Genomic DNA, 25679 nt, shown 5'->3' with positions numbered 1-25679 from the left:
ATTCAGGCCTCCATCCAGCAGGTAAAATGTACAGCTGCTGAGTGAGATAGCATCATTTTAATGCATTAGATTCAGACATTCTTATTGGACATGTGCTTATTGGAAATACTCATATCCTGACACTAACAGTTAACAGTCGAGGCCTCATTTGAACAAATAAGTTGAGTGTCACTATTGCAGGAAAGACATGATGTGTTAATGTACTAATATGTGATGTTTCAGCCTGTTATTTGACGGATATAGACATATGAAGTAGTTGTCACTTATAAAAATGGCCCTTTCAATCAGTTGGTTTTTTAATAAGTGAGAAGAAGCCACAAACAGAAACGTTGCATCTGAAACATTTCATTTTGTTAAAAGGCATTTATTGATCAAAAGTGTGCATAGGGTATAAAAAAGTGACACTAAAGTGTTAGGAAGTGTTTCTGTTCAAGTGCTTCAACAGCATTTCTAATTAAGGCTCTTGGTTAATGTACAAGCTTGTTTTCTGATAGGCAGTTGTGCTGATTTAACTGCTCAATAGTACAAAAGTTGGTCCAGTGAGGAGCAGATAAAGTAGAGAACTGTAAACGAGTAAGAAGCAGAGATGCAAGTCTATCTTCACAGATGTGTTGGGAACAAGAGAGTGCTGGGTGTACTCATGTCTGTGGAGCACAAGACTCAATGCTGAAACTTTCTTTTCACAGTTTGACACACAGCAGTAGTCTTGGCGAGCGGCTTTTAGAAAAGGCTGTCGACGTCGCCCATCTCCACCACCACAGTCTTCAGCTGGGAGTAGTACTCGATGGTAACCTGACCGTTCTCTCTACCGAAGCCTGAAAAAAAAGCATGAAGGAGATTCAATAAAACACATCTGATTTCACTCAATCAACCTGAGTTCTATGATTCTGATCATCGTGGTCACTCACAGCAGGAACATTAATTAATACCTAAATAATTCCTTTAAAATTACGAACATTACTCATTTCATTTAAAAATATCCTACCTGAGTTCTTGTATCCTCCGAAGGGCACTTCTACAGGGCTGATGTTGTAGTTGTTAATGAAGCACGTTCCTGCCTCCAGATTTTCAGCCACACGATGGGCTCGAGAAATGTCCCTACGGACAGAGGAAAGGAAAAGATTTCAGATTTTAAGCACCAAGTAGTCTGACTATTTTGCTTTGTGGAAACTCTGAACCGCAGAATTTTTAAATGCAAAAACTATCACTGTCTACTTAGTCGAACCCGCTGCAGCGTTGTGAATTTGCATTTGCGACATACGGCCGAGCTGTGACAAACTCAAGTGTGCTCCTGAGTCCTGTTCTGACCTGGTGAAGACGCCAGAGGCCAAGCCAAAGGTGGTGTTGTTGGCCCTCTTGATTGCTTCTTCCTCCGTGTCGAACGGGAGCACGGACATGACCGGGCCAAAGATCTCCTCCTTCACACAGGTCATGTCATCTCTGCAGTTATCTGTGCAGGGAAAAGCACTGGATGTTTATACACTGCGTACATGGATACAGTACGGTACTCTCCGGGGATTTCATGGTATAGCATCAGGAGGAATAAGTGTTGGGGGAAGTTAAACTCTGGATATTTATTGCACGCATGCACAAGTTTCCCTTTTTCTCCAATCTTGTTTTAGATTACATTTTATTTAACTTTGTACTTATTGCACATTTAGATTTTATTAGTGTCATTATTATTTATCATCTTATTTTATCTCCATTGCACCTTGGGGAGGGGGGAAACATAATTTCGATTTCACTGGATGTCTGACATATTTTGGAATTGACAATAAAGTAAATCTTGAACCTTAAAAAAATGACACGTTAAAGGCTATATAAAGATACATACCAAGTACACAGGGTGACATGAAGTAACCCCCTTTCAGTTTGGGGTCACTGGGAACATAAGGCTCTCCTCCACAAAGCACTCGAGCTCCCTGAAAACACAGATGTATCAAATCTTTGATCACACTTGAAATAACCAGATTCAGAACTGCTAAAAGGTACTGTAAGTATCATCACAGGGTGTCACATTGTAGTTTCCTTTAATCTAATAATACAATGATTAATCACGTACCTCTTTCTTGGCCTGACTGACGTATCCCAGCACTTTCTCCAGCTGTGGTTTGCTGATCAGTGCTCCCATTCTGGTGTCTTCCAGCAGTGGGTCACCCAAAGGGATGGCCTTGGTCCTCTTCACTACTTCCTCCAGGAACTGGGGCATGATCTCTTTTTGGACATAAACTCTGGTTCCATTGCAGCAAACCTTTATGACACAGGAATAAATGTAGATCAGTCAAAGCTGAGACAGAACGTGTGAGGCCGGGAGTTGAGTTTGACGTCGTACAGTAAAGTGTTTGATAGACACAACCGTCTCACCTGTCCCTGTGTCAGGAAGTTTGCCATGAGAGCTCCTTTCACTGCGTTCTCCAGCTCGCAGTCCTTGAAGATGAGGAGGGGCGACTTCCCCCCGAGCTCCAGAGTCACCTGCTTCACCCCCTTTGCAGACATTTCCATGACCTGAGATCAAGAAGAACCAGAGACTGTAAATGTTGATGGGCGAAGTCTCAGCGACGTCACCCATCTGTTACTGCGGGGGAGCTTTAGAGTCCCATTGTTGGTGGTCACCATGCGGGAAATGATGTCAGCACCTAACTTTCAGACAACCTAGGTCAGGTCAGCTACATGCCTCATTGTTAATTACTCTTAACCTTCAACAAATTAAAAAGATGAGTTCTTAAAAAAACAACCCACCCTTACAGTGCATGTACATACACAAGCTAATCAGACCTGATTGTATTTTTAACCAGACTGTAAACATGTTTAAAGCCTCTTCAAATTGTATCAAAACATGAAAGAACACCGCCACTGTCATTTAAAAAGAAGAATCAGGTTTCCTTTGGTTTAGTGTTGTATTCATTGCTGGTGTCGGTACCTTTTTGCCTGTGGGCACACTGCCGGTGAAGGAGACTTTGGCCACCATTGGGTGATGGCACAGCAAGCTGCCCGTCTCTGCTCCACCTTGTACCACACAGAAAAGTCCGTCTGGAACCCCCGCCTCTTTGTAGATCTCAGCCAGGATGACGGCAGTCACAGGAGTCATTGGAGACGGCTTAAACACCATGGCATTACCTAAACACAACAAGATGTTACTGCTGGAAGAAGACCAGGACCTTGGATCAGGTTGGCGTAAAGGAGAGAAAATATTTTTGTGTTTATTGAGCACACATAAGAATACATCACGTAGAATTACAAAAATATTAAAAGGTGTGTCAGGAGAGGTCAAGATGTTTGCAAAGCTACAGCCATGCAGGACTCTGGTTTACATCACTGTTTATTATAAAAAGGGCACAGAAGAAGACACGCAACTGCTGCACAACATGCTCCAAGGACTAGTGATATACACTGAAAAACTCACCACAGGCCAGAGCAGGAGCGGACTTCCATGCAGCGATCTGGAAAGGGTAGTTCCACGCACCGATTCCAGCGCACACACCCAGGGCCTCCCTCCGTGTGTAGGCGAATGCTCCCCCAGGGAGCTGGATGTGCTGGCCTTCATGGAGGGAAACATTATGAACGGGTTTAAAACATCACCATACAGAGTGTCTGAGGCTGAGAAATCACTTCTTTTTATTTACAAGAAGGAACGTTTTGAGCACACCTGCGAGTGTACCAGCCAGACCAGCGTAGTACTCGATACACTGCCAGGCGATGTCAACATCCACCAGAGCCTCAGTGATGGACTTGCCATTATTGATCACTTCCAGCTTTGCAATTTTCTCCCTTCTTTCCTATTTTGTTGTGGAAAAACAGGAATAAAGTTTATGAATGTGCAACTTGGATTGAATCAGTAACTTTATGTAAATAAATTAACTGGAATATTATGCAAATCCAGCTACAAAATGAGGCTCTGTTCCTTTAACGAGGCAACAAAGATTGATCTTGTACAAATGTAGGCCAGCAGTTCAGGGTGCGGGCAAGTTTGTGCTGTTAATAAGCAACCAGTGTCTGCAGGCTTGCAACAGTCAGCCTCAATTTGTGTTGCACAACACTGACAACTCACTGATTAGTTTTCAGTTATGCAGACGGTGATGACACAACAGCTTGACCGTCTCACCCTGATAATGCGGGCGGCCTCGAGCATCACCCGAGCCCTCTCCATGCCTGCCATCTTGCTCCACGTCAGGTAGGCAGCATGGGCACTCTTTATAGCCTCATCCACCTCCTCAGACCCACAGGGGACCATCTGACACAGGACACGGCCTGCAGAAACATGATCGACAGGTTACACAAGGACAAATCACCGGAATAAGAATTGTACTTTGTAAGGGCACTAAATGACCAATGACACACACACACACACACACACACACACAATAACAAAAGAACAAGAAAGACAGATTTATTTGTGGAGCGATTTGGGATAGGACAGCTGAGGTGAGACAGGAAATAATCCAAAGAGAGAGAAGGGCCTGAGGTGCAGCAGAGGGTCGAGGTGCGACACAAACCCACAGCTGCTGTGACTGGACTTCAGCCAGCGTACACAGGACCTGTGTCACATCTACTAAGTAGAGTATTTAGATTTTTACATTTTGCTGTGTTTAAAGCTGACGTACGTACCTGTATATTTTCTGAATGATGACGATTTTATACTTTTAAGATTTGGTAAGATTTCATATCTTTTAAAATCCACAGGCCTGCCGGTGGGTCACTCTGACATCTCTCCATTAGTGCATGTCCATGGGATCCTGTTTGTGCATGTGTACTGTATATCAGCCTGTGTGTGTGTGTGTGTGTGTGTGTGTGTGTGTGTGTGTGTGTGTGTGTGTGTGTGTGTGTGTTCCATGAAATGGCATAAAGTCAGATACTCCACCCCTTAGTCTGGGTTACATAACATCTTGTCCTCAAACTGACCCTGCACAATGTGTCTCAACCCTTCTGCTCTCAGCTTTAACTCTAAAGTCATTAAGACGCCTTGTCTTGAATAAAAAAGGAGCCACGCTTTATTGTGCTGTGTATTTACCAGTCGAAGGTTCAAACACGGGCTCTGCGTTTTTCTCCTCCCGGGGTTTCACTCTCTTCCCACCCCAGAAATTCAGGGGGTCTGTGACCACCACGGTCCCTGTGGCGGCTCCAGGCATGGTGTCGAGGATTGACTGGGACATGTTCACAAGGACAGAGGACCTGCAAACACACAAGGAACATATGACAGCTGCAGCCTGTGCCAACTTCAACTATGAGGAGAATATAGGAGAAGTAACGCCTCATGAATTAACCGTTCGTAATGCTAAAGTGAGCTAGCGTAAAGCACTTAGCTACAATAGCACAAAGAGAAGTCGAAAATAATATGAGCAAGTTAGCTTTAAACCGTCGCACAATAGAGGGACATGATAAACCCTTACCGTTATTGCTTTTGCAGACAGACTACGAGCACAGCCGACGCTGGTTTTATGAAGAGTAATTCACGCCCCTAAAGGCAGACAGGACACGCCCCTTTAACCAGACAGGACACGCCCCTTTAACTAGAAAAGCGTTTGTTTTTTTATTTCTTTTACACTAAACCAGAGTAGATTTATAGGTTTATAGAGAGCCCCTGGAGTCCCACAAAAAAAAAAAAAAATAATAATAATTGTTCTGCACCCATTTATGTTGTGCATACAAAATAAAATATGTTCTGTAATCAAGATTACTTTTCCAATGAGATAATCTATAAGGGACCAACAGAGGATATGAAGACTTGCTTTTTACCGAGGGGCCGTCAAACTCAAAGAAATAGTCGCGTGCCTAAATGTTGCTTTCGGTAAAAGATCTTCTCATGATCTTCTAGTCACACTTTTAATGTAAATACTATAATTTTCAATGTCAATTAACCCATCTGTAACATAATTACATAGTTCATTATCATGTTATTTTAGCATGTTTGCAATATGGTCTTATTTAGGCTTTTACATTAGGCCTTTACGTGTTTGGTTGATTGTTCAATATTTCACTTTTTGTACACCAGTTCAGTTTATTGTTATTTGCAGTATAAAACCACATTAGAAAGCATGTGCAAGAGCTAAACAGTACAACAGTGCAACTGGACAAAGACAAGTTGAACTTTACAGTGCAGATGAGAATGAAATTTCGTTGCAGGAAGGACAGGAACTTCAGTTAGTTGCTTTTATTGTCTCCCTCAGGAGAAATTCACCTTGGACACAAGAGAACACCACATATAGCACATCACAAAGAACCCAGCACAACACAATGTCTGTATACATGCAACATACACTTCCAACAGCACAGAACACACACATCACTTCATTTGCATTTTTTTTGCACACACTCTTTTTATTGCACATGTATCCATACATCATTAATTCTATTGCACTGATTTTTTATTGCACTCCTGTTATTTTATTGGACTTCCCTATACATAGAGTTTATTGCACAGTCCCTTTATGAATCTCTCTCTCTCTCTCTCTCTCTCTCTCTCTCTCTCTCTCACTCTCTCTCACACACACACACACACACACTCTATCTTGCACTATGTAATAATTTAATGGAGGTAGGAATGAAAGACAGTTTATATTTAACTTGCAGTTTGGTACCTTATACCTTTTTTCCTGAAGGCAACAACTCATATTCACTGGAAAGAACAGGCTCACCAGCAATTTTGTGGCCGTGCCTCCTCACCGTCTCTTCAAATTTTAAATAGCTGACAATATAATTAAGAGAACAATAAAAAAAGAACAGAGACACTAGGGCCACATGAGAAACATACCTGTACATTATACAAGCTTGTTCAGGCTGCACACAGCGCATGGGGAGAAAACTATTTGCATGACAGGACCAAATGCATTCAGTCGAGAGATAGAGAGCTGAGTTCACCGAGGTCAAATTCCTCATGTGTGAGAGCTGACCACTATTCTGATTCTAGTGCTACAGCTGCTCTTTGCCTCACTGTTCTGAAATCATCAGTCCCATTCCTTTTTTTATATTTATAAACACAGAGATTATTTTTCGTCATCAACTGCACAGCTCCTCAGTTGCACCTTTTGTACATTTTGAGTTTTTTACATTTTTAAATTCTATTTTATATATTTGTAGTTGCTTGTGCGCACATGTAGAAAGGAGCAGTCGTATTATGATACAAAATGGTAAACCTGCTCAAGTTGGAGCATCGACCATGAGACCTGAATGAATGAGGTGCCTGACTTAACTCATAATCGTCTTCATAAGGGGTGCAAAATATGTTAGGATACTTATTAGTCCACGCAATGTACATACATTTTTGCTCAAACAAAACCTGCAACAGAAATTCTGCATCTTCTTCGTGGCATCCACACTGTTTTAGTTGTAACAACATTCAGACTTCCCTAACTGAAATGTACGTACCCAACTCGTAAACTGACAAACACACAAACATCCTTTATGTTTCCTTTATCAGGGGTAAGAATAGCAAAACAACAAACGTGTTTCAGCCCTGGGCCTTCATCGGCGCTGCACTGTCCAAGGAGCACCTGAATGCAGCACAAGACTCAGAGCAGGAAAACGCTCTATTTATTAATAAATAAAGAAGATGGTACAAGAATTATTAAGAGAAAGTAAGAGACATTTATGTTTAGTAGACTCAAAAACTGGAGTGTAATCATAAAACTTTATTAGTCTGTTAGAAAGAAGGATACAGACGATGAGGTACAATAATACTGATGAACAGATCAGATCTTACAGCGCCAATTGACAGTTAAAATACCTAAAACTGGATCGAGGTTTGTACCCTTTGGTAATCAACAAAACTAAGAACTACTTTTCATCTAATTTCTAAACGACACACATTTTTATAAAGTTAAATAAACAGAATATGAATAATTATCCAGAGGGCTGGGATAGGTTAGCTGCAACAGAGAACACGTTTTGCTCCAGCACTGCAGAGGCAGGTCAGTCAGTCTGTCCCTGCTGTGATGACAGGAGCTGTGACGACTCACAGGCAGAGCGCAGCAACATCTCTCGGATGATTAGGAGAACTTGGCTGCCTGAGGAGGAGGTCCCAGGAAGCCTCCGGCCTGTTTGGTTGCAGCTCTGGAGGGAGCGAGACCGAGCATCTTCTGAATGTTCTGGAGGAGAGACACAGCACCAAACAAACACTCCGAGGTCAGAGGGGTCATGTGACGAGGGTTTCAGAAACAGCACGGGAAAGAAAATCAAATCAATCAACCAAGCTGATTACGATCAAGTGTCGTCTGTGTATAAAAGCCTAAAATATATCTGACCATAGAACAAGTGATGACAAAAAGCCTGTTAACGTTGATCCACTCCGATTTGACTCTCATACATGTGTAGAGATACGGACCATTTCCTCATCATGATGAATGTTGTTATTGCTGCTGTTACATTTAAGGCTGCAGAGGACAGACACGGTTTCTTTTATTTAGTTAAAGAACCACTAAATCATCTAATCTGCTTGATCGCTCTGTGTGAGTTTCCTTAATTAATAGTAAAATAAACGAAGCAGACTCAGTCTGCAAGGTGTCTGTACCAACTGTATTTTTTTTTTTTTAATTTCAGATTACTGATCCAAAAAACACATCAGAAAAAACTAACTCAGTGTGCAAAGGCCTTGAGGCTTAAAAAACTGCTGACACATCAGAAAACATTGCTGATGAGGAAACTAAAAAGCCAACTTCTCTTTTAGTGATTTCTTTGTTGGGCAAAAATAAATGAATAAAAGGTTTGGCTTGTGTGCCAGAGAAAAAATCAGGCTCCGACCCAAAAGAGTGTTGATCAAACACATTAAAATGCTGACATGTCGGTTTGTTAAGGATGCATGCTAACTATCTTTGTATGTTGGTCCATTGATTCCTGCAGAGAGAATAAAATGTTGCGCCCCCTTCAACAGAAACAAAACAGGTAACAAAGCAGAATCCCTGCCTGGGTCTAAAGCTACAAAAGGTGCATATAGTCACCTGTCTGATGGACATGGTACAGAGGATGTAGAGGAAGATGAAGGAGCAGTCGGTGAAATCCTCGCCCAGCAGGTTGCGATGTGACAGTCCCTGGATGTAGGAGAGCGGCACAAAAGGCAATTTGGCCACGACTCGTCCATCGAAGCTGAACGGAGAGAAAGATCAGAGAGTGGCGTGAGCTCCCGAGCGTGTTCAAAGCAACGGAGGAGGAGAAGTCACGGACACATATCACACAAACATGTCATCAAAACACTCAACTCCTTGATCACTCAGCATCACATCAGACTACAAAGTCACCACAGTAACAATGTTTCCCTTGTTTGAAATGATGAAAACATGAAAATCAGCTGTCAATACAAACATGTGGTACTTACATGGAGTTGAACATGCCCATCAAAGCAGTGAAGCAGAAGCCGATGGCAAACATGGACTTCATGCGCACCTACACACAAACACAAACTTAGAAAACATTTTCTCTGACACAAACTGGGAAAAAAATCCCTGGAATTATTTCTTTAAATATTAGAGATGGGACCGATCTGATGTTATTTCTGTATCGGGTCAGATATTAACGTCATTCGTGTATCGGATAGCGGCTTAAAACATTTAATTTGAAAAACCCGAGAGCTGCTTCCTGTTTGAAGCTTGAGCATTGCAATGCTGGGATTAAAACAGCGTTGTGCATCATCACACATAAAACCAACAACAACAACATTTTTAAAGGGGGTGAGGAGAAAAGTATCTGAATCAGTATCCTGGAGTCAGATCAGATTCTGAGTTAAGTGTCTTGCTCAAGGACACATTGGACAGCAGCTGGGGATGAAACGCTTGAGTCAACAAATTTAACTCTAATATAGTGACATATTGACTGTTAACAGACGGGGTCGTACCATGGACAAGTCTCGGTTGTTGTTCTTCAGTTTCTCTTCTTGTCTTTCTGTAAAAGATGTAAAAGGTTGAGACACTCAGTGAGACACTGACAAGATTATGTTCTAACAAACCCGTCAAATTAATTTACAGGGTTCTTCTTACCAATTTTCTTCTTTTGTTGACGCCCTGCAGACTCTGTGATGGTTTCCTTTTTCTTCTCCACTAATGAACGAGCACCACAACACATTAACCAGTTAGAAGAAACACGACAGAAGCTAACATGAGGTTGATGTGAGACTCACTTACGTTTTTTACTTTGTTTTTCCACTTCAGCCTTCAGCCTCTTGTATTTTTCAGTACGATACACTAACACCCAGGTAATCCCTGCACAGAAAACAAAAACAATCGATGCAGTCTACCACTTTGGTCCAACACATTCAATGTGCCGTGACTAACTCAAAGGATATTTTGATATGACAAAGCACAATGGGGGGACATGGGGGGATGTCTGCTAAACGAGGCGTGGTTTGATATCTCTCTTTTTGGTTGCAGTAATGCCAAAGATAATCTTTAAATGGTAAAGAACATTCAGGATGTTTTCCTCATATTCTGTGTTGAAGCTTAGCTGTGTTCAATGCATCATTTCTCAATATTTATATATTACAATAAAATATAATAAAATAAAGACAAATAGGACATGGACATTAAATGAGTTCTTATCATTTACACTGAACCTTTAGCTGTTATCAAGCTACAACTGCAACATACTTTTATATAATGATTATTAGCAATAGTTACGTTTAGTGATATAAAAACAGATGTTCACAAAGTGCTTTGAAAGACAAAGCAAAGACATAAACTCCGGGCAATAACAGAATACACATCCAAACAGAGAAGACAGAGAAATGCAAAAACGGAGGAAGCAGTAATCCTCCGTCGACGTGATAAACTTAATGCTGCTCAATGAAGTAAAAAGAAAAATAAATCGTTGAAAATAAGGCACAGATTGGCTTTGTAGGCTTATTTCGCCGGTACATTTATTTCAAACCGTGTTGTTTTGTTTGTCAGTGTTCTTGTGTAAGTGTTGGTCGCTCCCTTGTCTGAGTATATGTTGAACAGCTCTTCTAACGTGCTCCTGTCTCGCGCTGACAGGTGAGCCTCACTCACCTTCGGCCAGCAGCGCCGTGCACACCGAGATGAACACGATCAGAATGGTGTCAGCAAACATTGTGCTCATGTCGACGCTCTGCTTCCTCTGAACTATGAAACAAAGTTTGTATTTATTGATAGAGGTAAGACTACCCTATCCACAGAACACAGCTCAAACCCTCATAGAGACATGTCAGCATTAGAGAGGGTCAAGTGGAAAAAGTACTTCCGGTTCTTTTCTTCTTCTTCGTTCAGTGGCGACTGCTACCAGGCGGAGTATCATCGCCCCCTACTGTCCCATCAGTCCTTGTTATCGGTCCAGCTTGTGAAGAAAAGTAAACATGTAGTATAAAGCTCATTTCACAGAACTATTGGTATGTTTTTACTGTGTTGTTTCCATTTTATATTTGGAGCAGATAAAGATGACATGCTTAGCTGTTTCCATTTGACTACAAAAGTTTTAACATTTTTTGTGTGAATGTATACTCATAAAATAGGCTACACTTTTACGTGTATAAATCACAGACCATGCACTTTGACTTGTAAAGGCATTCAATATTACATTTATGATCACTCTCATGATATCGATTCTCAGCATACATGGGAGTGACATGGCCTTGTTCTCAAACCAGACACACTTCAAAAAGAGTCACATGAGAAGAACAAGGTGCATGACAGAGACAGGATACTATGGTTAAAAACAGACCTGTTAAGAACCAAAAATCTTTTGAGCAGACTATTGAAAAATATAAACTATTAAGACAGTGCTGGTCCATTATAACATGGGGATACATTTAAAAAAACAAAACACCGACTACCACTCATAGGCCTACAAGGCTTTAGATCTTAGAATTCATACACTGAGATGGCCATCAAAGGTCTACTGTATGACTACAACTTCTCTATCTCATAAAGATCACCGCTTTCAAATTGCAGCCAAAACAATAGAATTAATTAAAAATCCGGATAGCCTATTTTAAGTTTTCCTTTGTATATTTTCCTGTGGTCATGAGAATAACTGGAAGAAGACAATAAGGAAGCTGAGCTGATGTAATGACTTGGTCTAAACTGATAGCCTATCCACAACCCACAATAGATCACTGCATCCGATTTTGATTACACTATCTCCACAACAACGCCATCACGCCTGTGTTAGCCCCATCCTCATCATCGTCGTCATCATCATCGTCAAATGGGAGGAGCGCACGCGGAGCTCAAACACCTCAGGGCCGCATCTCGCTGCAGATGAAGTATGACCGGAGACAGCGAGACAAAGGCAGGTGACCAAGCCAGAGATGAGAGCTATGTACGGCAGCCCTTTCTTATTGGCGTGGCTGGGGGGACAGCAAGCGGCAAGGTTGGTGTTGATTATATGTAGGCTAAACATCTTTCTCGTTTGCTTGTTTTGTGTTTTTGTTGCATTAGATTGTGCTATGTGTAAACCGATACCGGGAGCTGAATTTATTCTTAGGTCATTCAGTGATGACTGGTCCTTTTTTCTTCTTCTGGTATAGCCGCAACTTTTTTATCATTATATTTCTATCTGGTCGATCAGTTTCATTGGTTTGTTTCCATTGTTTCGTCCCTCTGCTTGTCACCATAGGATTTTATGAGCATCAGTTAAATTTGCCTTTTCTCAGATGCTTGTTCATGTAGGTTAGTGTTACGCACACAACGGAAATCAGACTTCAGTCATCCGGGACGCTTTCCTGTCTCAAATCAGGGGAAGAAGACAGGTGAGCTTTCAGATAATTACCACCAGCTGCGCAACATCAGCCTGACACAGCTCACGAGGAGGGAGAAGTGATGAGCAGGTGAATAGTCAGAGAGTTTGAAGATAAACGAACACTGTTTGATAAACATTATGTACGGCAACAATGCTGTCTGTAGACTAAATACTTTCTCCTCAGGACCCACCACAGCTCCTTACAATGAAACCCACATTTTTATTTGCTAAGGATAATGTATATTGATCCGCCAATGAGGGAACTTTAGTCAATACAACAGCTCAAAACAGGAATATAAACAGCATCAATATCAAAAAGTAAAAAAAAAGTCACAAGCATGTTTACATTAATTAAAGGAAGAAAAACATACAATAGAATTAAATAATACCAGGCATTAAACAAAATGTACACTTCAGTAAAGACAGGACACAATTGCACAGTTTGGACCTTAAGTGATACACAACATGTGACGGAACAAAGAGATGCATCAAAACAAACAGGTTTATAAAGCACTTCTTGGACAATAGATAATAGAATTAGATGACTACCACCCAACGTCACTGACACAGCCACCACCATTGGACTGTGTCATCCTCACAACCACCGCATCAGTGCCCCATACATGTCCCTCAGGAAGACTTTCATTATCAATCAATCAATCAATCAATCAATCTTTATTTGTATAGCGTCAATTCATAACAGGCATTATCTCGAGACACTTTACAAAAGCAGGTAAAGGACCTTACTGTTTGTCTGTTAACATTAACAAAAGAGCAGGGAACAAGACCATGCTCATCATTATGTTTACAAAAAGCAGGTAAAGGACCTTACTTATGGCTATATTACAAGAGCCCAGCTCAGCTTCTCAACATGTTGTTTGTAGTGGATCAGCTGATACCATCCTCGATTCTTCTTCTTTGTGACACTGCTGGACGACTGCTTGTGTACCTCAGTCTAACTCTTAATAGTCATTCAGGTTTTGTTGCACAGATGAATACAAATCAAGGAAAATGAAAAGCTTGCATTCCTTTTAACATGTGCTTATTTAAATATGTACATATAATATAACTTATTTAAAGGTTATTTGGACATTAGTGAGTGTTGTACACTTTTCTTTAGGCTTCAGTGTGGGACACTTCGAACACTGTAATAGTGTTAACCTGAAAAGTAGTTAAAAGTGTTTCCATGTATTTATTATGATGTCAGTTTATGTATAAGTGACAGTAGGTCGGTTTTAAAGGAGCTTCTCTCAACACAGCTCGGGGTGGTGGTTCAGCAGAAAGTTGTTTGTGGGTTTGACTTCCTGCTGTTATGGCCCATGTTTCTTGTAGGAGTAACTGCTTTCAACACCTGTCATCCTCCGCCCACAAAGTATCTGAACGAGGAGTAAACTTGTGTGTGTGCTGGCCTGCCTATCTGTAATCTATCTGCCAGGTGCATGAGTGAAATGAAGAGTGATTGTGTGCTCCTTTTAAAGTAAATACTTCTAATTCCAAACAAACGTTAAAGTCCCAGTGTTTGTATCACACCTTTTGTTTTGTTCTTCTAGTCCTCTGTGTGCAGTAAGATCATGGAGCTGCTGGGGCAGAACGAGATCGACCACCACCAGCGGCAAGTGGCCATCCTCAGCCAGGACAGCTTCTACAGGGTCCTCACCCCCGAGCAGAAGGCCAAGGCCCTCAAGGGCCAGTTCAACTTCGACCACCCAGGTATGTGTGTAATCGAAAGATAAAAGTCTACAGTTCTAAAACGCGTGTCTCTCTGGGAAACTCTTGCCTTGTTTATTCAGATGCGAGTGCAGCGAGTTTGCTTCCAGATGTTTCATCCTGCTAAAGAAATGTCTTTTGCTGATTTGTACTCTTTTCTGCCGATACAGATGCATTTGACAATGACCTCATAATCACAACTTTGTGGCACATCAAGGAGGGGAAAACGGTGCACATCCCTGTTTATGACTTTGTGTCCCACTCCAGGTGAGTGTGTCCTATCAAGTCTTTTAAGCACGACCAATAAACAGATGTCTCTCATGCATCTCAACACAGCGATAACATTCAAAGTAAATAATGTTTTCAAGGGTCACATATTTTACTACTTTTAGAGAGTTTAAAGAAGTCTCAGAGCTCCCCAAAACATATCTGTGAAGGGTCTGACTCTAGTTTATCATTATTTAGGTTGCTGTTACATCAACTTTCACTGCTGCCGCTGCTTTTCCAAAAAAATGTTACAAATTCCATGTGTTGACTGTTTTTAAATATTTCGTATTGGCAGAAAGGAGGAGGTAGTGACTGTGTACCCGGCTGACGTGGTGCTGTTCGAGGGCATCCTGATGTTTTATTCTCAGGAGATCCGAGACCTTTTCCAAATGAAGCTCTTTGTGGACACAGATGCAGATACACGTCTATCAAGAAGAGGTAAAATGTCCAAGCTTGACTCGTCGAAGACAATGATTTTGTTTTTTAAACACAGGACGCACAACACAAAAGAGTCCAAATTCTGTCATTAACAGCATGTTGATAAGAAAATAAATACTAGATAGAGATAGATAGATATACACTTTATTGATCCCAAGGGAAATTGAAACTATTTTATGTTAAGTAAATATGCTACTGCCAGAAGCTGTGGGGAAACTCCCAGCTGGCTTTGCCACAATACAATAAAAAGTCATCATATAACATTATTTATTGAAAAGGTAGGAAGGGATTGTGGCTTGGGCTTTCTCACAACACACCTTATTGTGGTGGAAACGCAGAGGTAGAAATGTCACCTACCTGGGGGAGGGGTTACTGCCCTTTGTGATGTCATGAAGGGAAAATCTCCAAACAGCCAGTCTGAGCAAACATTTTATGAGCAGTGAAAATGGAGAGGTTGGACTGTTCTCATCATTCGGGGGGGGGGTGGGGGGGTGAGGGGGTGAGGGACACATTAGAGCTAGAAAAACATGAAGTGTATTTTACATAATGTATGACCTTTAAACCAACTTTATTTAGCTTCTGTTAAGACATGAAGCTGGTATCAATCTTTTCAGCGTGACAGTGTCAGAAAATGTTTGTTTTGGGCTTACGTCTGTCCTGGTCCCGTTGTCCCCACAGTGCTGCGTGATATAAGTGAACGTGGACGGGACCTGGAAAGTGTTCTTGCACAGTACATAACTTTTGTCAAGCCTGCATTTGAGGAGTTCTGTCTGCCTGTAAGTGCTGCTCTTCTTGATTGTAACATATCTTATCAGTGCATTTTTCTGTTTTTGAGTGTTGACTTACAGTCCAACTTTTTATCAAATCTCTAAAGACAAAGAAATATGCTGATGTTATCATACCAAGAGGAGTAGACAACCTTGGTGAGTATTTTTTTTTTTACTTTAGTAGCTCTCGTACCTGACAACACTGGACTTGATATGAAAGAAATGAAGACTTTTGGAGACACAGATATCCCAAAGGACGTGTGTGTGTGTGTGTGTGTGTGTGTGTGTGTGTGTGTGTGTGTGTGTGTGTGTGTGTGTGTGTGTGTGTGTGTGTGTGTGTGTGTGTGTGTGTGTGTGTGTGTGTGTGTGTGTGTGTGTGTGTGTGTGTGTGTGTGTGTGTGTGTGTGTGTGTGTGTGTGTGTGTGTGTGTGTGTGTGTGTGTGTGTGTGTGTGTGTGTGTGTGTGTGTGTGTGTGTGTGTGTGTGTGTGTGTGTGTGTGTGTGTGTGTGTGTGTGTGTGTGTGTGTGTGTGTGTGTGTGTGTGTGTGTGTGTGTGTGTGTGTGTGTGTGTGTGTGTGTGTGTGTGTAGACCCTGAGAGACTGCTTTGTATAAAGATGAAGGTCAAACACTGCAGAGAAACTACTCTAACTATCGTCAAGCAGGTTACTGCCCTTTTAGCTGATAGGCAGTGAATAAAGACTGTATCTTTGAGGTAAATACAAACGTTATAATGCTCACAAACCATGTGGACCACAGTCCTCGTGATAGGTGATCATGTCAGGATGCTCACATTTGCTTACTAACCTAAAAACAAAAGTACAGCTCTGTCATAAATGTAACAACAGACTTCCACAGCAATCCATGTAGTCTCTGTTGAGATATTTCAGTCTGGAACAAATTGGTAGAGTGATTTACCTACAATGATGTTGCTAGTGCTGTACACAGGAAAAAAAACAAAACAGTGTTTTAACTAGGCCAAATGTAGAAATTCCTGCAAAAAACTGCAGTTCCTCATATGTCCATCAGAGCCTGTCTTCAAAAGCCGGTCAATCCCTGAACCACCATGTAAATAACTTTAAACTGTGGCACACGCTGACAACACAACCTCTTTGTTTCTCATTACAGTTGCCATAAATCTCATCGTCCAACACATCCAGGATATTCTAAACGGAGGTCTGACCAAACGGCTGAATGGGTTGTTCAACAGTTACGGAAAAACAAAAAAGCCGCAAAACATGGAGTCCATCAGCCGGCCCCACTGAGCTCAGGTCCGCCCCACCCCCCCACCCCGAGCATATAAAGGATCTGAACGTGTGGAAAGTTGTTCACTGAGGCGGAGTTTCTTGTTGGGAAATGAAAAGACCATTTTTTGATATGGTTGTGTTTGGACGGAGGTAATGAACATGAAGGGAATCTGTTTGTCTGCTGAGCGTGTTCGATGATATTTTTTTCTCTATATTGTGAATGAGATTGAATGGAGAGAATAACTAAGGGGCTAACATGTTATTTGATTTAAACTACTGCTTGCCTTTACCACAGCTCTACAACTGTACTGTAAAGTAGTTTGGAAGACATCCGCTCACTTGACAACCTTTAACAGTACAATAAAAGCTTGGAAGCACCGTGCTGTCTGATGACAGGGCATTGGCCTACCTCACTACTGTTAAACGCGCACTGTGCAACCACATGACTGATTTCCTTCAACAATGCAACATTTTATTTCAAGCCCTATTAAAATCCTGTTGGGATGTATTGATGTAGACTTTAAAGTAAGGTTTAATGGATTGAGATACATTTATTTATGTCACGCTGCCTCAAGCTGCTCTCTCTTTGTCACGTCTCAATAAAAAACGAACGAGTCAAATTGAACAACCGATTCCAACCTCATGTTATGTATGACATCACCAGAGAGTTATGAGTATGTGGACAAAATGTCTTTAAAGTTAGATGCTCTTTTTTTCCTTCTTATGAATCAGATGTTACTGTACAATGTTGGTAGCATAAAGAACAATCATTTCTGTTATGAATTTACCGCAAAGAGTTTTGTTTTTCTTTAAAATCCCACAGACTTGAATCTTCATATTCACAAACGTATGCAAGTTTCATTTCAAAGTAAAACTTAACACTGACAATGGTGTTGGTAATTGTATTGAGCTGTAACATGTCATAATGTCGAGATGCACCATGTCGATGCATTCTTTAAATGTTGGACTTTTCTTCCTGTATGCCGTTTTCTTATGATAAAATTTCTCAGGTACGGTTTGAATTCTTGGGTTTACATTTCTGTCATAACTTTATCTATTAACCTCAAACCAAATGTGTCTCCAGTTAAGTTTAGATTAGATCTTCTCATTTAAAACACAATGTTCACTTTGACCTTAATCTCAAGCAATTGGATGGGGAAAGATGCTGAAAGGCTTTTGATCACTTGTTAAAAAATAGTGCTCTACCCATGTACACTACCTGTCAGTACCTCTGTGTCTGATCAGACTTAAAGCTGCTCTTAAAGGGGAAAAAAGTGCAACGTTTTACACATGCACACTGTAGAACTCAAGTATATCCTCTGTGACTCTATGAGTCATGACCGTCTTCAGTGTGTCAGAAGCCCGAGTCCAGCTGGCTTTGTTGTTAGAGCCGTGTTTACATGGATGGGACGGCCGTCTCCTCTCCTTACATGTGAAATCTCTTTTAGTCAAGAACTAGAGAAAAGAACTACTTATTTGAATGTCATGTAAGCAATTTCAGGTCACAGTCATTCTGTTAATTTACATTCAATGTGAAGCTATGAGCTAATAAGTGTGCTAACACTAGCCTGCTAACACAATAATGCAGGACACAGGCAACTGGAGCTCAAGCCAAGGACAACTTTGTCCAATGCTTGCACACAATGCATGGCAATGTCTTTTTTTATTTAATTCTGGTACTCAAGGTTGAGCACAATTGGATCAAGAAGTCACACATTCTTCCTTTAAGTACTTACTGAGGATGTTTCCTCCTCTGGATCCTTGCTTGTATTGTACTTACTCTCTTATGTGGAGTCTCCTAAATGATGTGTAGAAATCACATGAAAGTGTTTCATTACCAAAGTTACAAGAAAACAATGAATTGTAATGCAACATTGTGTGCTGTCTTACTGGACATCTTGATTGGAGCACAGAATTGTTAATGTGATTTGACACCTGAGCTATTTCTACGGCTGCTGCATGCACATCGAAACACAGCTGAAAGATCTCACAAATAAGTGTTCACATGTACAGTAACTCCAAAGTGGTTAGACCACCTGCGAACCACGCATCAACATTTAAAAAGCCTTTGTTTGGTGTACAGTTCCTTTAAATGAGCCTGTTATGTTTAAATGTTATCAATGTCACTTTCATAGTTGTAGCTCATCTTGTATACGTTTACTGACACAGGAAACTGATATGTATTCGGTCAAAAATTACATTTGTAAATTAGCTCTGAAGAAAAATGAAGAGCGCTCCTTTTTAGTTTATTTTGAAGGAGTTAACACAACTGTTTGGGGGACTGGAGTTCATGACCTTGGTCACACCTGCCATGCATGTGATCTTAAGCAGTGTCCTGATCCCATACTAGCTTTTGGTTTTTAACCTGGAAGAAGTTTCAAGAGACAACAAAATCACCTCAGTAAGTGTGCAGACAGATGAAATCTTTGCTTTTTAATTTGCTCCTGGTGGAAGCTATTTAATCACAATGCACACAGGAAATCGTCTGAATAGGCCAACAGTAGATTATACAAAAAAAACGTAGAACAAAGTCACTGGTTTGTTAATTTAATGTCAGAGGTTGCAGTATTTTCCAGTATTGACTTTTTTCTTAGCACAAAACAAGGAAAGAATAACCATCGCAATAAAAATTACTACATTATGTTGTATTGAATTAGAACACAGCATGTTTTTAAAATGTGATTTAAATATCAAAAACACTTACACACTTTGGTGTAAAAAATGTACTTGATTCACAAGTTTTTGTGACAAGACCCAACATTTACATTTACCGTACTGTACACTCAGTTTGGTTTTGGTGTAAATGCTCATATTGAATATTTCTGTACAAACTGGTCACCTGGCACAACTCATGAACACACAACACACAAAAATGCATGTCAGTACAGAGGTGTTTTTTAAACTGTTAATATGCAACAGTGTGTGCCCTCTGACTTTATATTCTGCCATGTCACAGCACCACATCTGTCAGCTCACTCCTAACTGACAGTCCTAACCTGTGATGCTGCTCTGCATTATCCCTGGGTCAGCAACAACAACAAAAAAAAAAAAGGCACTGATTTATAGTTGTCCTGTCACCTACTCCAGAGACGCACTTCACTCCCTGACTGCGGAGTTCTGACCAAAGAGACCCCGATACAGTTCGCTGCGTGCCTCGTCACTCATCGAGCTGTGATCCATGGGAGCCATGAAATTGATCAGTTTACTGTGGATGTGGAACCTGACTTTACGCCCCTTGCTGGCTTTAGTGTCCACTTTCTTCTTTATCTTGCTGCGTAGTTTCTGGATGGCCAGCCACTGTCTGCCCATGGCCACTTGGTCATTGGGGTCCGCAGCACTGGTCCTGCGCTCAATCAGATCTCTTAGTAGCTGGTGGTAGAAATCGTCATCATCAAATATATCTTCATCCAGATCTTTAAGATGTGTGTTTGCTTTCAGCTGCAGTCCTGCCTCTTCTTCTCCTTCTTCTGTAAAGGCCGTCTCAGTCGTCAGAGCAGAGGCCTCTTTTTTCCCCAGGACTCTGTATTCAGAGCGGCGGGTCTGAGTTCGCCTCACCAGCCTCTCCTTGTCCATCAGCACCTGCTCCACCTGTGTCAGGATGTTTCTGTCAAACGCCCCAAACCCCTTGCTGGTTTTGCCCATCGTTAATCTGGTTTTGTCGTGCCACTTCTGCAACGTAGCGTCACGGTAAGGCTGGAAAGCAGCGAAACGCTTGGCCATAAAGTCTGGATACTCTGCCATCTCAAGTTTACGTTTAGGTGCTGCCCTGTCCTGAGCTGGCCCCTCTTCCTCCTCCTCATCTTCTTCACTGTTTATCTCCTCGTCGTCACCTTCAGCTCCTGTCTTCCCCACAGCGATGCTCCGTGTGTCTGTGTTCTGGAATAGCAGACCGTCATGCAGCTCGAGCAGGGATCTCTGAAGAGCCTTCAGAGCTTTGTGGGCATTCTTCAGCTCCCCGGCGAGCTCAGGGCCACCCCTCCTCTTGAATTCTGGGAGAGTCTCCGGCTGGGGAAGCTGGTTGGCGGTCACTAGAGCTTTCTGGATTTTAATCCGGCCTTCGAGAAGATGGTCCCACAGGGCCAGCTGGTTCTTCACAGCCTTCCCTTTCTCGACCTCCTCGTCGACTTTGTCCTGAGAAAAGGTGCGGACGACTCCCTCGCCGTCCTCATCGTCATCCATCTCATCGTCGTCTGAGCCTTCGTCTTCATCACTGCCTTGTGTTTCATCTCCACTCTCATCGTCTTCCTCGCTTACCCCAAGGTCATCCATCCCCTCCGTCAGTTTGTGGAAGTCCACTCCCTGCGGAAAGGTCATGTCTGCGCCTTCTAGTTCTACATCTTGCTGTGCATCACTGTCCACCAAGCCTTCCTCATCATCTTCTCCCAAGTCATCTTCTTCCTCTGCATCATCATCACCCATAGATTCATTTTCTTCTTCCTCCTCCTCACCAGGTCCATCAATATCCATCAGCAGCTGTTTACGAGAGACTTTCTTCCCCACGTACCGGCGGTCTGTTTCTGAGAGCAGGGATGTGTTATGCTTCCGCAGAGCGCTGTGGCCGACACCATCATCATTCTCTTCATCTTCGTCCTCGTTGAATTTTTCCACCACTTTGGCTTTAGTGGCTTCGTCCTGGTCATCCTCGGGGTCGGCAAATTTGGGTAAAGGATTCAACAAATCCTCGAGCTCCTGAGAAAATGACCCCGCCATGGCTCACACTTTATAACAACCACACGTGTGCAGAAAAGTCAGAACTACTAGTGCTTGCTGCGGGCAAGGATGACGTCAATAAAACGCGACGTTTCTTAAAGTTCTGTTAATAATTCCCTGGGTAGAGATATTCAGGCACAACCTTTTCACGGATTGCGTTTTATTTTTGTGATATACAGACGTGGGCAGCTTTATAACCCGACATGAACACATCATTTAAGAAACTATAAATATTAAATAGAAGGTTTTAAAAAATAAGACCAGATACACAGATAACTTTAAAAAAAGCATTCACTTGAATGCAAACATATTTTCTGTAAATATTTATTTTAGAGGGCAATATTACTTTGTGGTAGTGATGTTTATCCACGAGAAACAATAGTATGTTTTAGATAATATGAATCATCTGCATGTTGTTGGAGTCAGACTCAACATTTTAAACAGATACCTCTTATTGTGTTAAAAACAACAACAACGAAATTCAAGTCTGGACACCAGCTTTACCAGCCTCGGATGTGTGCTAATGACTGTAAAGACTGTAAATACTAAGGTGCAAATACAAGGTGTACAAGTGGTAGGACTCCATCTTTACATTACAACACTGTTTTTGTAGTACTAGATCAAAAAAAAATTGGCAGACTAAATTAATGAAATGTTTCATGTTTCATATTGACCGATTATCCCTTACAAGAAGCAACAGAAAGGGGAAATAAACTTGATTATGAATAGTACCCAGGAATAGTACACTCAGTTGTGAAGTGCAGGGTATACACATGCATACAGTGTATACCGGTTATTATTTTTCAGTTTCCATAGGGTATACCCATTTCTAAATAATAACATACTACATAATAAGTGCATTGCTTTATAACCCATTTCCCAAAACTGCTTAGTAAGGAATAGCTCATTCAAAATGAATCCCTATGTAGATGCCTCAGCCTTTAGTCTGTTGGCCGGTTAAAATGATCAAATTTGTTCTTCTGTGGCTAATGTTAAGTTTAAAACAACCCCTACTTTTTTAAGGCAAGCAGGGGACATTTGGAAATGCAATAGACCATTTTTAGGGAAACCAAATATGCAAAAGGGGTCCTACATGTCAATGTATGTAACAGTGCTGGATGGGCCACTTAAAAAAATTACACTTGCAGAAAAATTCGGCATATGGCCCTAATACTCATTCGTACAGTTCTTCCTGAAAGACAAACCTCAGGGCACCAACGTCTCAGAGTCGCGGTTCTTTCTACGCATGCGTACAGGGTCAGCGAGGATCTTAGCTGCTCTTGTTAGCTCAGTTTTGTTCCCCAAAAAAAAACTTGAGCAGAAAGAGGTATTTTCTGGGAAGTAAATATGTCCACAAGTGACTTTTATTTGAGATATTATGTTGGACACAAGGGGAAGTTTGGACACGAGTTCCTGGAGTTTGAATTCAGACCTGATGGTGAGTGTAGTTTGGCGCTAATACGGACGTGTAGGTTGTTTCGTGCGTTTGAGCTAAATATGCTAAGATTAGCCACCGGCAGAGGCTAGGCCGCAAAAAGAGTCACGAGCGGCAAATACAAAACCTCTGATTTACAGTTTATTGTATTATTATTAATAAATGTTACTCTGGCACAGTTAATGGTACTTTACACATACCCAGTTAAAGTGTACTGATGTACCGTATTTCACCGTGTTAGCCGGACTGAACCATGTGTGGAAATCCCTGATACCAATAATGAGCTCGTGCGTTTGGCTCGAGCATTGTTTCACTTTTCTCATACAGATTGGATGATTTCTTTCAGGTAAACTCAGGTACGCCAACAACAGCAACTACAAGAATGACGTCATGATCAGGAAAGAGGTAAGAAGTTACATTTGTTTCATGTTTGTTTCCTCGAAAAGCTCAAAGCTGCACTGTGTAGGTTAGTGATTGAGGGTGAGACTTGTTGCATTCCCCAGAAGGAATCAAACTGAGAAAGCTGCTGCAATTATAGTCTAAACAGAACTTCAAGATACTAAAATGTACTAATTATGATGAAAAGATATCTTAGAAATGTGATTAAGATTCTCCCCAGTGTGCAAACTGTTGTTAAATGTGAATGTAAAGATAACGCAAACACTACATTCACATGTTTGAACACATGAGCTCATTCACCCGTCCTGCAATCTGCTCTATCATTGTATTGAATTCCTCTTTAAAACGATCTGATGGAAGCTTCCTGACTTCCTGTCACGTTCAGTCCTGCACCTCAGGGTGATACGCCTGAGACTGAACGTGCACTTGTGGGTCTGCAGGATTTCTGAAAATGTAAGATTGTTAATCGGATTGGAGAGTACTCTAGTGATCTTTGAGTTCATGTTTTTAAATCAGTAGGTATGTTTTCAGGCCGTGTCCGTGCAGTAAGATTGTGCTACTTCTGCTCACGTTCACAAAGTGTAACCAGCTGTCATCTCTGTCGTCCGTGCGCTCGTAGGCTTACGTACATAAGAGCGTGATGGAGGAGCTGAAGAGGATCATTGACGACAGCGAGATCACAAAGGAAGACGACGCTCTGTGGCCGCCTCCGGACCGAGTTGGCAGACAGGTTAGTGAGCCCGTTTATCAACACTGAGAAGAATGTGCTGCAGTTTTTAATCCAGAGTTTCTCTTGTTTAATTTAAATAGTATTTATTACCGTATTTGGAGCGTTCCCTTCAGCTCAGTGAAAGCTTCAGAAAAGATTTTTACTGTGATCATATTAAGTTTTGTGAATTTACTCCACTCCGAGAGCAGAGCTTATAGGTTTTTATTTATTCAGTGTGTGTTCGTTCATTGGCTCTGCTGCAGATGCACACGGCTTCTTATTTGTCGGAGCATAGCGCATCACTTTAACACAGAGCAGATCCAGCAGGACAGGAAGTCACACACTCAAACATTAAAAAACAGTTCTACCGGCCCAGATCAGTGACCTCGCGTGTTTGTTGATGAGTTTTTGAGGGTTTTATACGATTGTATACCACATACATCTTATTTATTATTCAAATTCAAAAAACTTTATTTGTCCCCGGGGGGCAGTTCAAAGGCACAAAGAGCAGTAAAGGTGTACTAAAATGTAACAAAAGATAAAGTGTCAATAAAAGAATTAACTGTCAAAATGGAAGTACAAAAGTTAAAGTTTGAAATTATAAAGTTAAATACAAAGAAGAAGGTGAACCGTGATCAGACTACAGATGTAAACAGAAGTAGTGAATGTCGCGAGTGTCATCAGTAATTACTGCCAGAAGTCCTTTGTCTCGGCACTCCAGCTGTGCTGTACACTGGTTAAAGTTCAGGGTCAGGCTCGAGGCGTTATAATCCAAATATTTAATAATAGTCGCCCCACACTACGACGTATGTCTACTGAAAAGCAGATGCTGATAAAGCACTGTTTGGCGCACTTAAATATTTGTACACTCTTTATGAATTTTGAATGTGAACACCTGAACTTCAGTGAATGTACTTGATTACAGGAACTGGAGATCGTCATTGGAGATGAGCACATTTCATTCACAACTTCCAAAATTGGCTCCTTGATTGACGTCAACCAGTCAAAGTGAGTGATGTTTGTGTTGAAGCTGCACTAAAGTACACGGATGTGGTTGATGGTGGACTAACTTGTTTTGAAACGTCGTTTCAGGGACCCCGAAGGTCTTCGTGTGTTCTACTACCTGGTGCAAGATCTGAAATGTCTTGTCTTCAGTCTCATCGGCCTTCACTTCAAGATCAAGCCCATCTAAATGGAGATTCTGTTTTAATTGCTTTAGCTCATGTTTCTGTTGTTGACTACCGCATTTGTACATTTGCTTTTGGTTGATTTTTTTTATTTTAAATAAAGAGTGAAAAAAAACAGTCTCAAAGTCCGTTTTCTGCTGG

The 25679-nt window shown here is 41.4% G+C and overlaps 5 protein-coding genes and 1 long non-coding RNA gene across 6 annotated transcripts; 2 read left to right on the top strand and 4 right to left on the bottom strand.

Moving 5' to 3' along the window:
- Nucleotides 1–343: 343 nt before the first annotated feature.
- Nucleotides 344–5482, bottom strand: aldh9a1a.1 (aldehyde dehydrogenase 9 family, member A1a, tandem duplicate 1). The gene is made up of 12 exons (XM_079350364.1): nt 5388–5482; nt 5009–5169; nt 4103–4248; nt 3647–3776; nt 3404–3538; nt 2921–3117; nt 2365–2505; nt 2063–2251; nt 1835–1922; nt 1309–1450; nt 986–1098; nt 344–815 (listed from the first exon to the last, which is right to left on the bottom strand). Exons 2-12 carry the CDS (start codon nt 5148–5150, stop codon nt 721–723), a joined length of 1518 nt encoding a protein of 505 aa, XP_079206490.1. The 5' UTR covers nt 5151–5169; nt 5388–5482; the 3' UTR covers nt 344–720.
- Nucleotides 5483–7605: 2123 nt separating this feature from the next.
- Nucleotides 7606–11200, bottom strand: tmco1 (transmembrane and coiled-coil domains 1). Its single transcript, XM_079350517.1, has 7 exons — nt 10968–11200; nt 10107–10184; nt 9963–10022; nt 9821–9867; nt 9305–9372; nt 8931–9075; nt 7606–8081 (listed from the first exon to the last, which is right to left on the bottom strand). The coding sequence occupies exons 1-7, from the start codon at nt 11035–11037 to the stop codon at nt 7983–7985; spliced, it is 567 nt and encodes a 188-aa protein (XP_079206643.1). The 5' UTR covers nt 11038–11200; the 3' UTR covers nt 7606–7982.
- A 941-nt stretch (nt 11201–12141) lies between these two features.
- On the top strand, nt 12142–17401 carry uck2a (uridine-cytidine kinase 2a). The gene is made up of 7 exons (XM_079350894.1): nt 12142–12306; nt 14226–14385; nt 14553–14649; nt 14945–15087; nt 15766–15863; nt 15962–16010; nt 16980–17401. The coding sequence occupies exons 1-7, from the start codon at nt 12202–12204 to the stop codon at nt 17114–17116; spliced, it is 789 nt and encodes a 262-aa protein (XP_079207020.1). The 5' UTR covers nt 12142–12201; the 3' UTR covers nt 17117–17401.
- On the bottom strand, nt 17326–18487 carry LOC306828421. Its single transcript, XR_013779741.1, has 2 exons — nt 17453–18487; nt 17326–17406 (listed from the first exon to the last, which is right to left on the bottom strand). It is a non-coding gene; the product is annotated as an uncharacterized lncRNA (long non-coding RNA).
- Nucleotides 18488–19513: 1026 nt separating this feature from the next.
- aatf (apoptosis antagonizing transcription factor) lies at nt 19514–21895 on the bottom strand. The gene has a single exon (XM_079350702.1). The coding sequence runs from the start codon at nt 21806–21808 to the stop codon at nt 20195–20197; it is 1614 nt and encodes a 537-aa protein (XP_079206828.1). The 5' UTR covers nt 21809–21895; the 3' UTR covers nt 19514–20194.
- Nucleotides 21896–23020: 1125 nt separating this feature from the next.
- magoh (mago homolog, exon junction complex subunit) lies at nt 23021–25671 on the top strand. The gene is made up of 5 exons (XM_079350022.1): nt 23021–23246; nt 23590–23648; nt 24262–24372; nt 25277–25359; nt 25444–25671. The coding sequence occupies exons 1-5, from the start codon at nt 23156–23158 to the stop codon at nt 25541–25543; spliced, it is 444 nt and encodes a 147-aa protein (XP_079206148.1). The 5' UTR covers nt 23021–23155; the 3' UTR covers nt 25544–25671.
- Nucleotides 25672–25679: the final 8 nt, after the last annotated feature.

The sequence above is a fragment of the Symphodus melops genome (assembly GCF_947650265.1).
Source record: "Symphodus melops genome assembly, chromosome: 8".
Taxonomy (NCBI): Eukaryota; Metazoa; Chordata; class Actinopteri; order Labriformes; family Labridae; genus Symphodus; species Symphodus melops.
The sequence above is the reverse complement of the archived record's forward strand: the minus strand, read 5'-3'. Positions and strand labels throughout refer to the sequence as shown.

What these genes read in the sequence shown, in the direction of transcription:
- aldh9a1a.1 (XM_079350364.1), bottom strand. Translation starts at nt 5,150, where the DNA reads ATGTCCCAGTCAATCCTCGACACCATGCCTGGAGCCGCCACAGGGACC. An exon ending in CGTGTTTGAACCTTCGACTG is followed by an intron (nt 4,249 to 5,008) that starts GTAAATACACAG and finishes ATGTTTCTGCAG; the next exon opens with GCCGTGTCCTGTGTCAGATG. An exon ending in TCTGGCTGGTACACTCGCAG is followed by an intron (nt 3,539 to 3,646) that starts GTGTGCTCAAAA and finishes CCCTCCATGAAG; the next exon opens with GCCAGCACATCCAGCTCCCT.
- magoh (XM_079350022.1), top strand. Translation starts at nt 23,156, where the DNA reads ATGTCCACAAGTGACTTTTATTTGAGATATTATGTTGGACACAAGGGG. An exon ending in CGGACCGAGTTGGCAGACAG is followed by an intron (nt 24,373 to 25,276) that starts GTTAGTGAGCCC and finishes ACTTGATTACAG; the next exon opens with GAACTGGAGATCGTCATTGG. An exon ending in ATTGACGTCAACCAGTCAAA is followed by an intron (nt 25,360 to 25,443) that starts GTGAGTGATGTT and finishes ACGTCGTTTCAG; the next exon opens with GGACCCCGAAGGTCTTCGTG.
- uck2a (XM_079350894.1), top strand. Translation starts at nt 12,202, where the DNA reads ATGACCGGAGACAGCGAGACAAAGGCAGGTGACCAAGCCAGAGATGAG. An exon ending in GGGGGACAGCAAGCGGCAAG is followed by an intron (nt 12,307 to 14,225) that starts GTTGGTGTTGAT and finishes TTGTTCTTCTAG; the next exon opens with TCCTCTGTGTGCAGTAAGAT. An exon ending in TACACGTCTATCAAGAAGAG is followed by an intron (nt 15,088 to 15,765) that starts GTAAAATGTCCA and finishes TTGTCCCCACAG; the next exon opens with TGCTGCGTGATATAAGTGAA.
- aatf (XM_079350702.1), bottom strand. Translation starts at nt 21,808, where the DNA reads ATGGCGGGGTCATTTTCTCAGGAGCTCGAGGATTTGTTGAATCCTTTA.
- tmco1 (XM_079350517.1), bottom strand. Translation starts at nt 11,037, where the DNA reads ATGAGCACAATGTTTGCTGACACCATTCTGATCGTGTTCATCTCGGTG. An exon ending in GGAAAAACAAAGTAAAAAAC is followed by an intron (nt 10,023 to 10,106) that starts GTAAGTGAGTCT and finishes CTCGTTCATTAG; the next exon opens with TGGAGAAGAAAAAGGAAACC. An exon ending in TCAACAAAAGAAGAAAATTG is followed by an intron (nt 9,868 to 9,962) that starts GTAAGAAGAACC and finishes CATCTTTTACAG; the next exon opens with AAAGACAAGAAGAGAAACTG.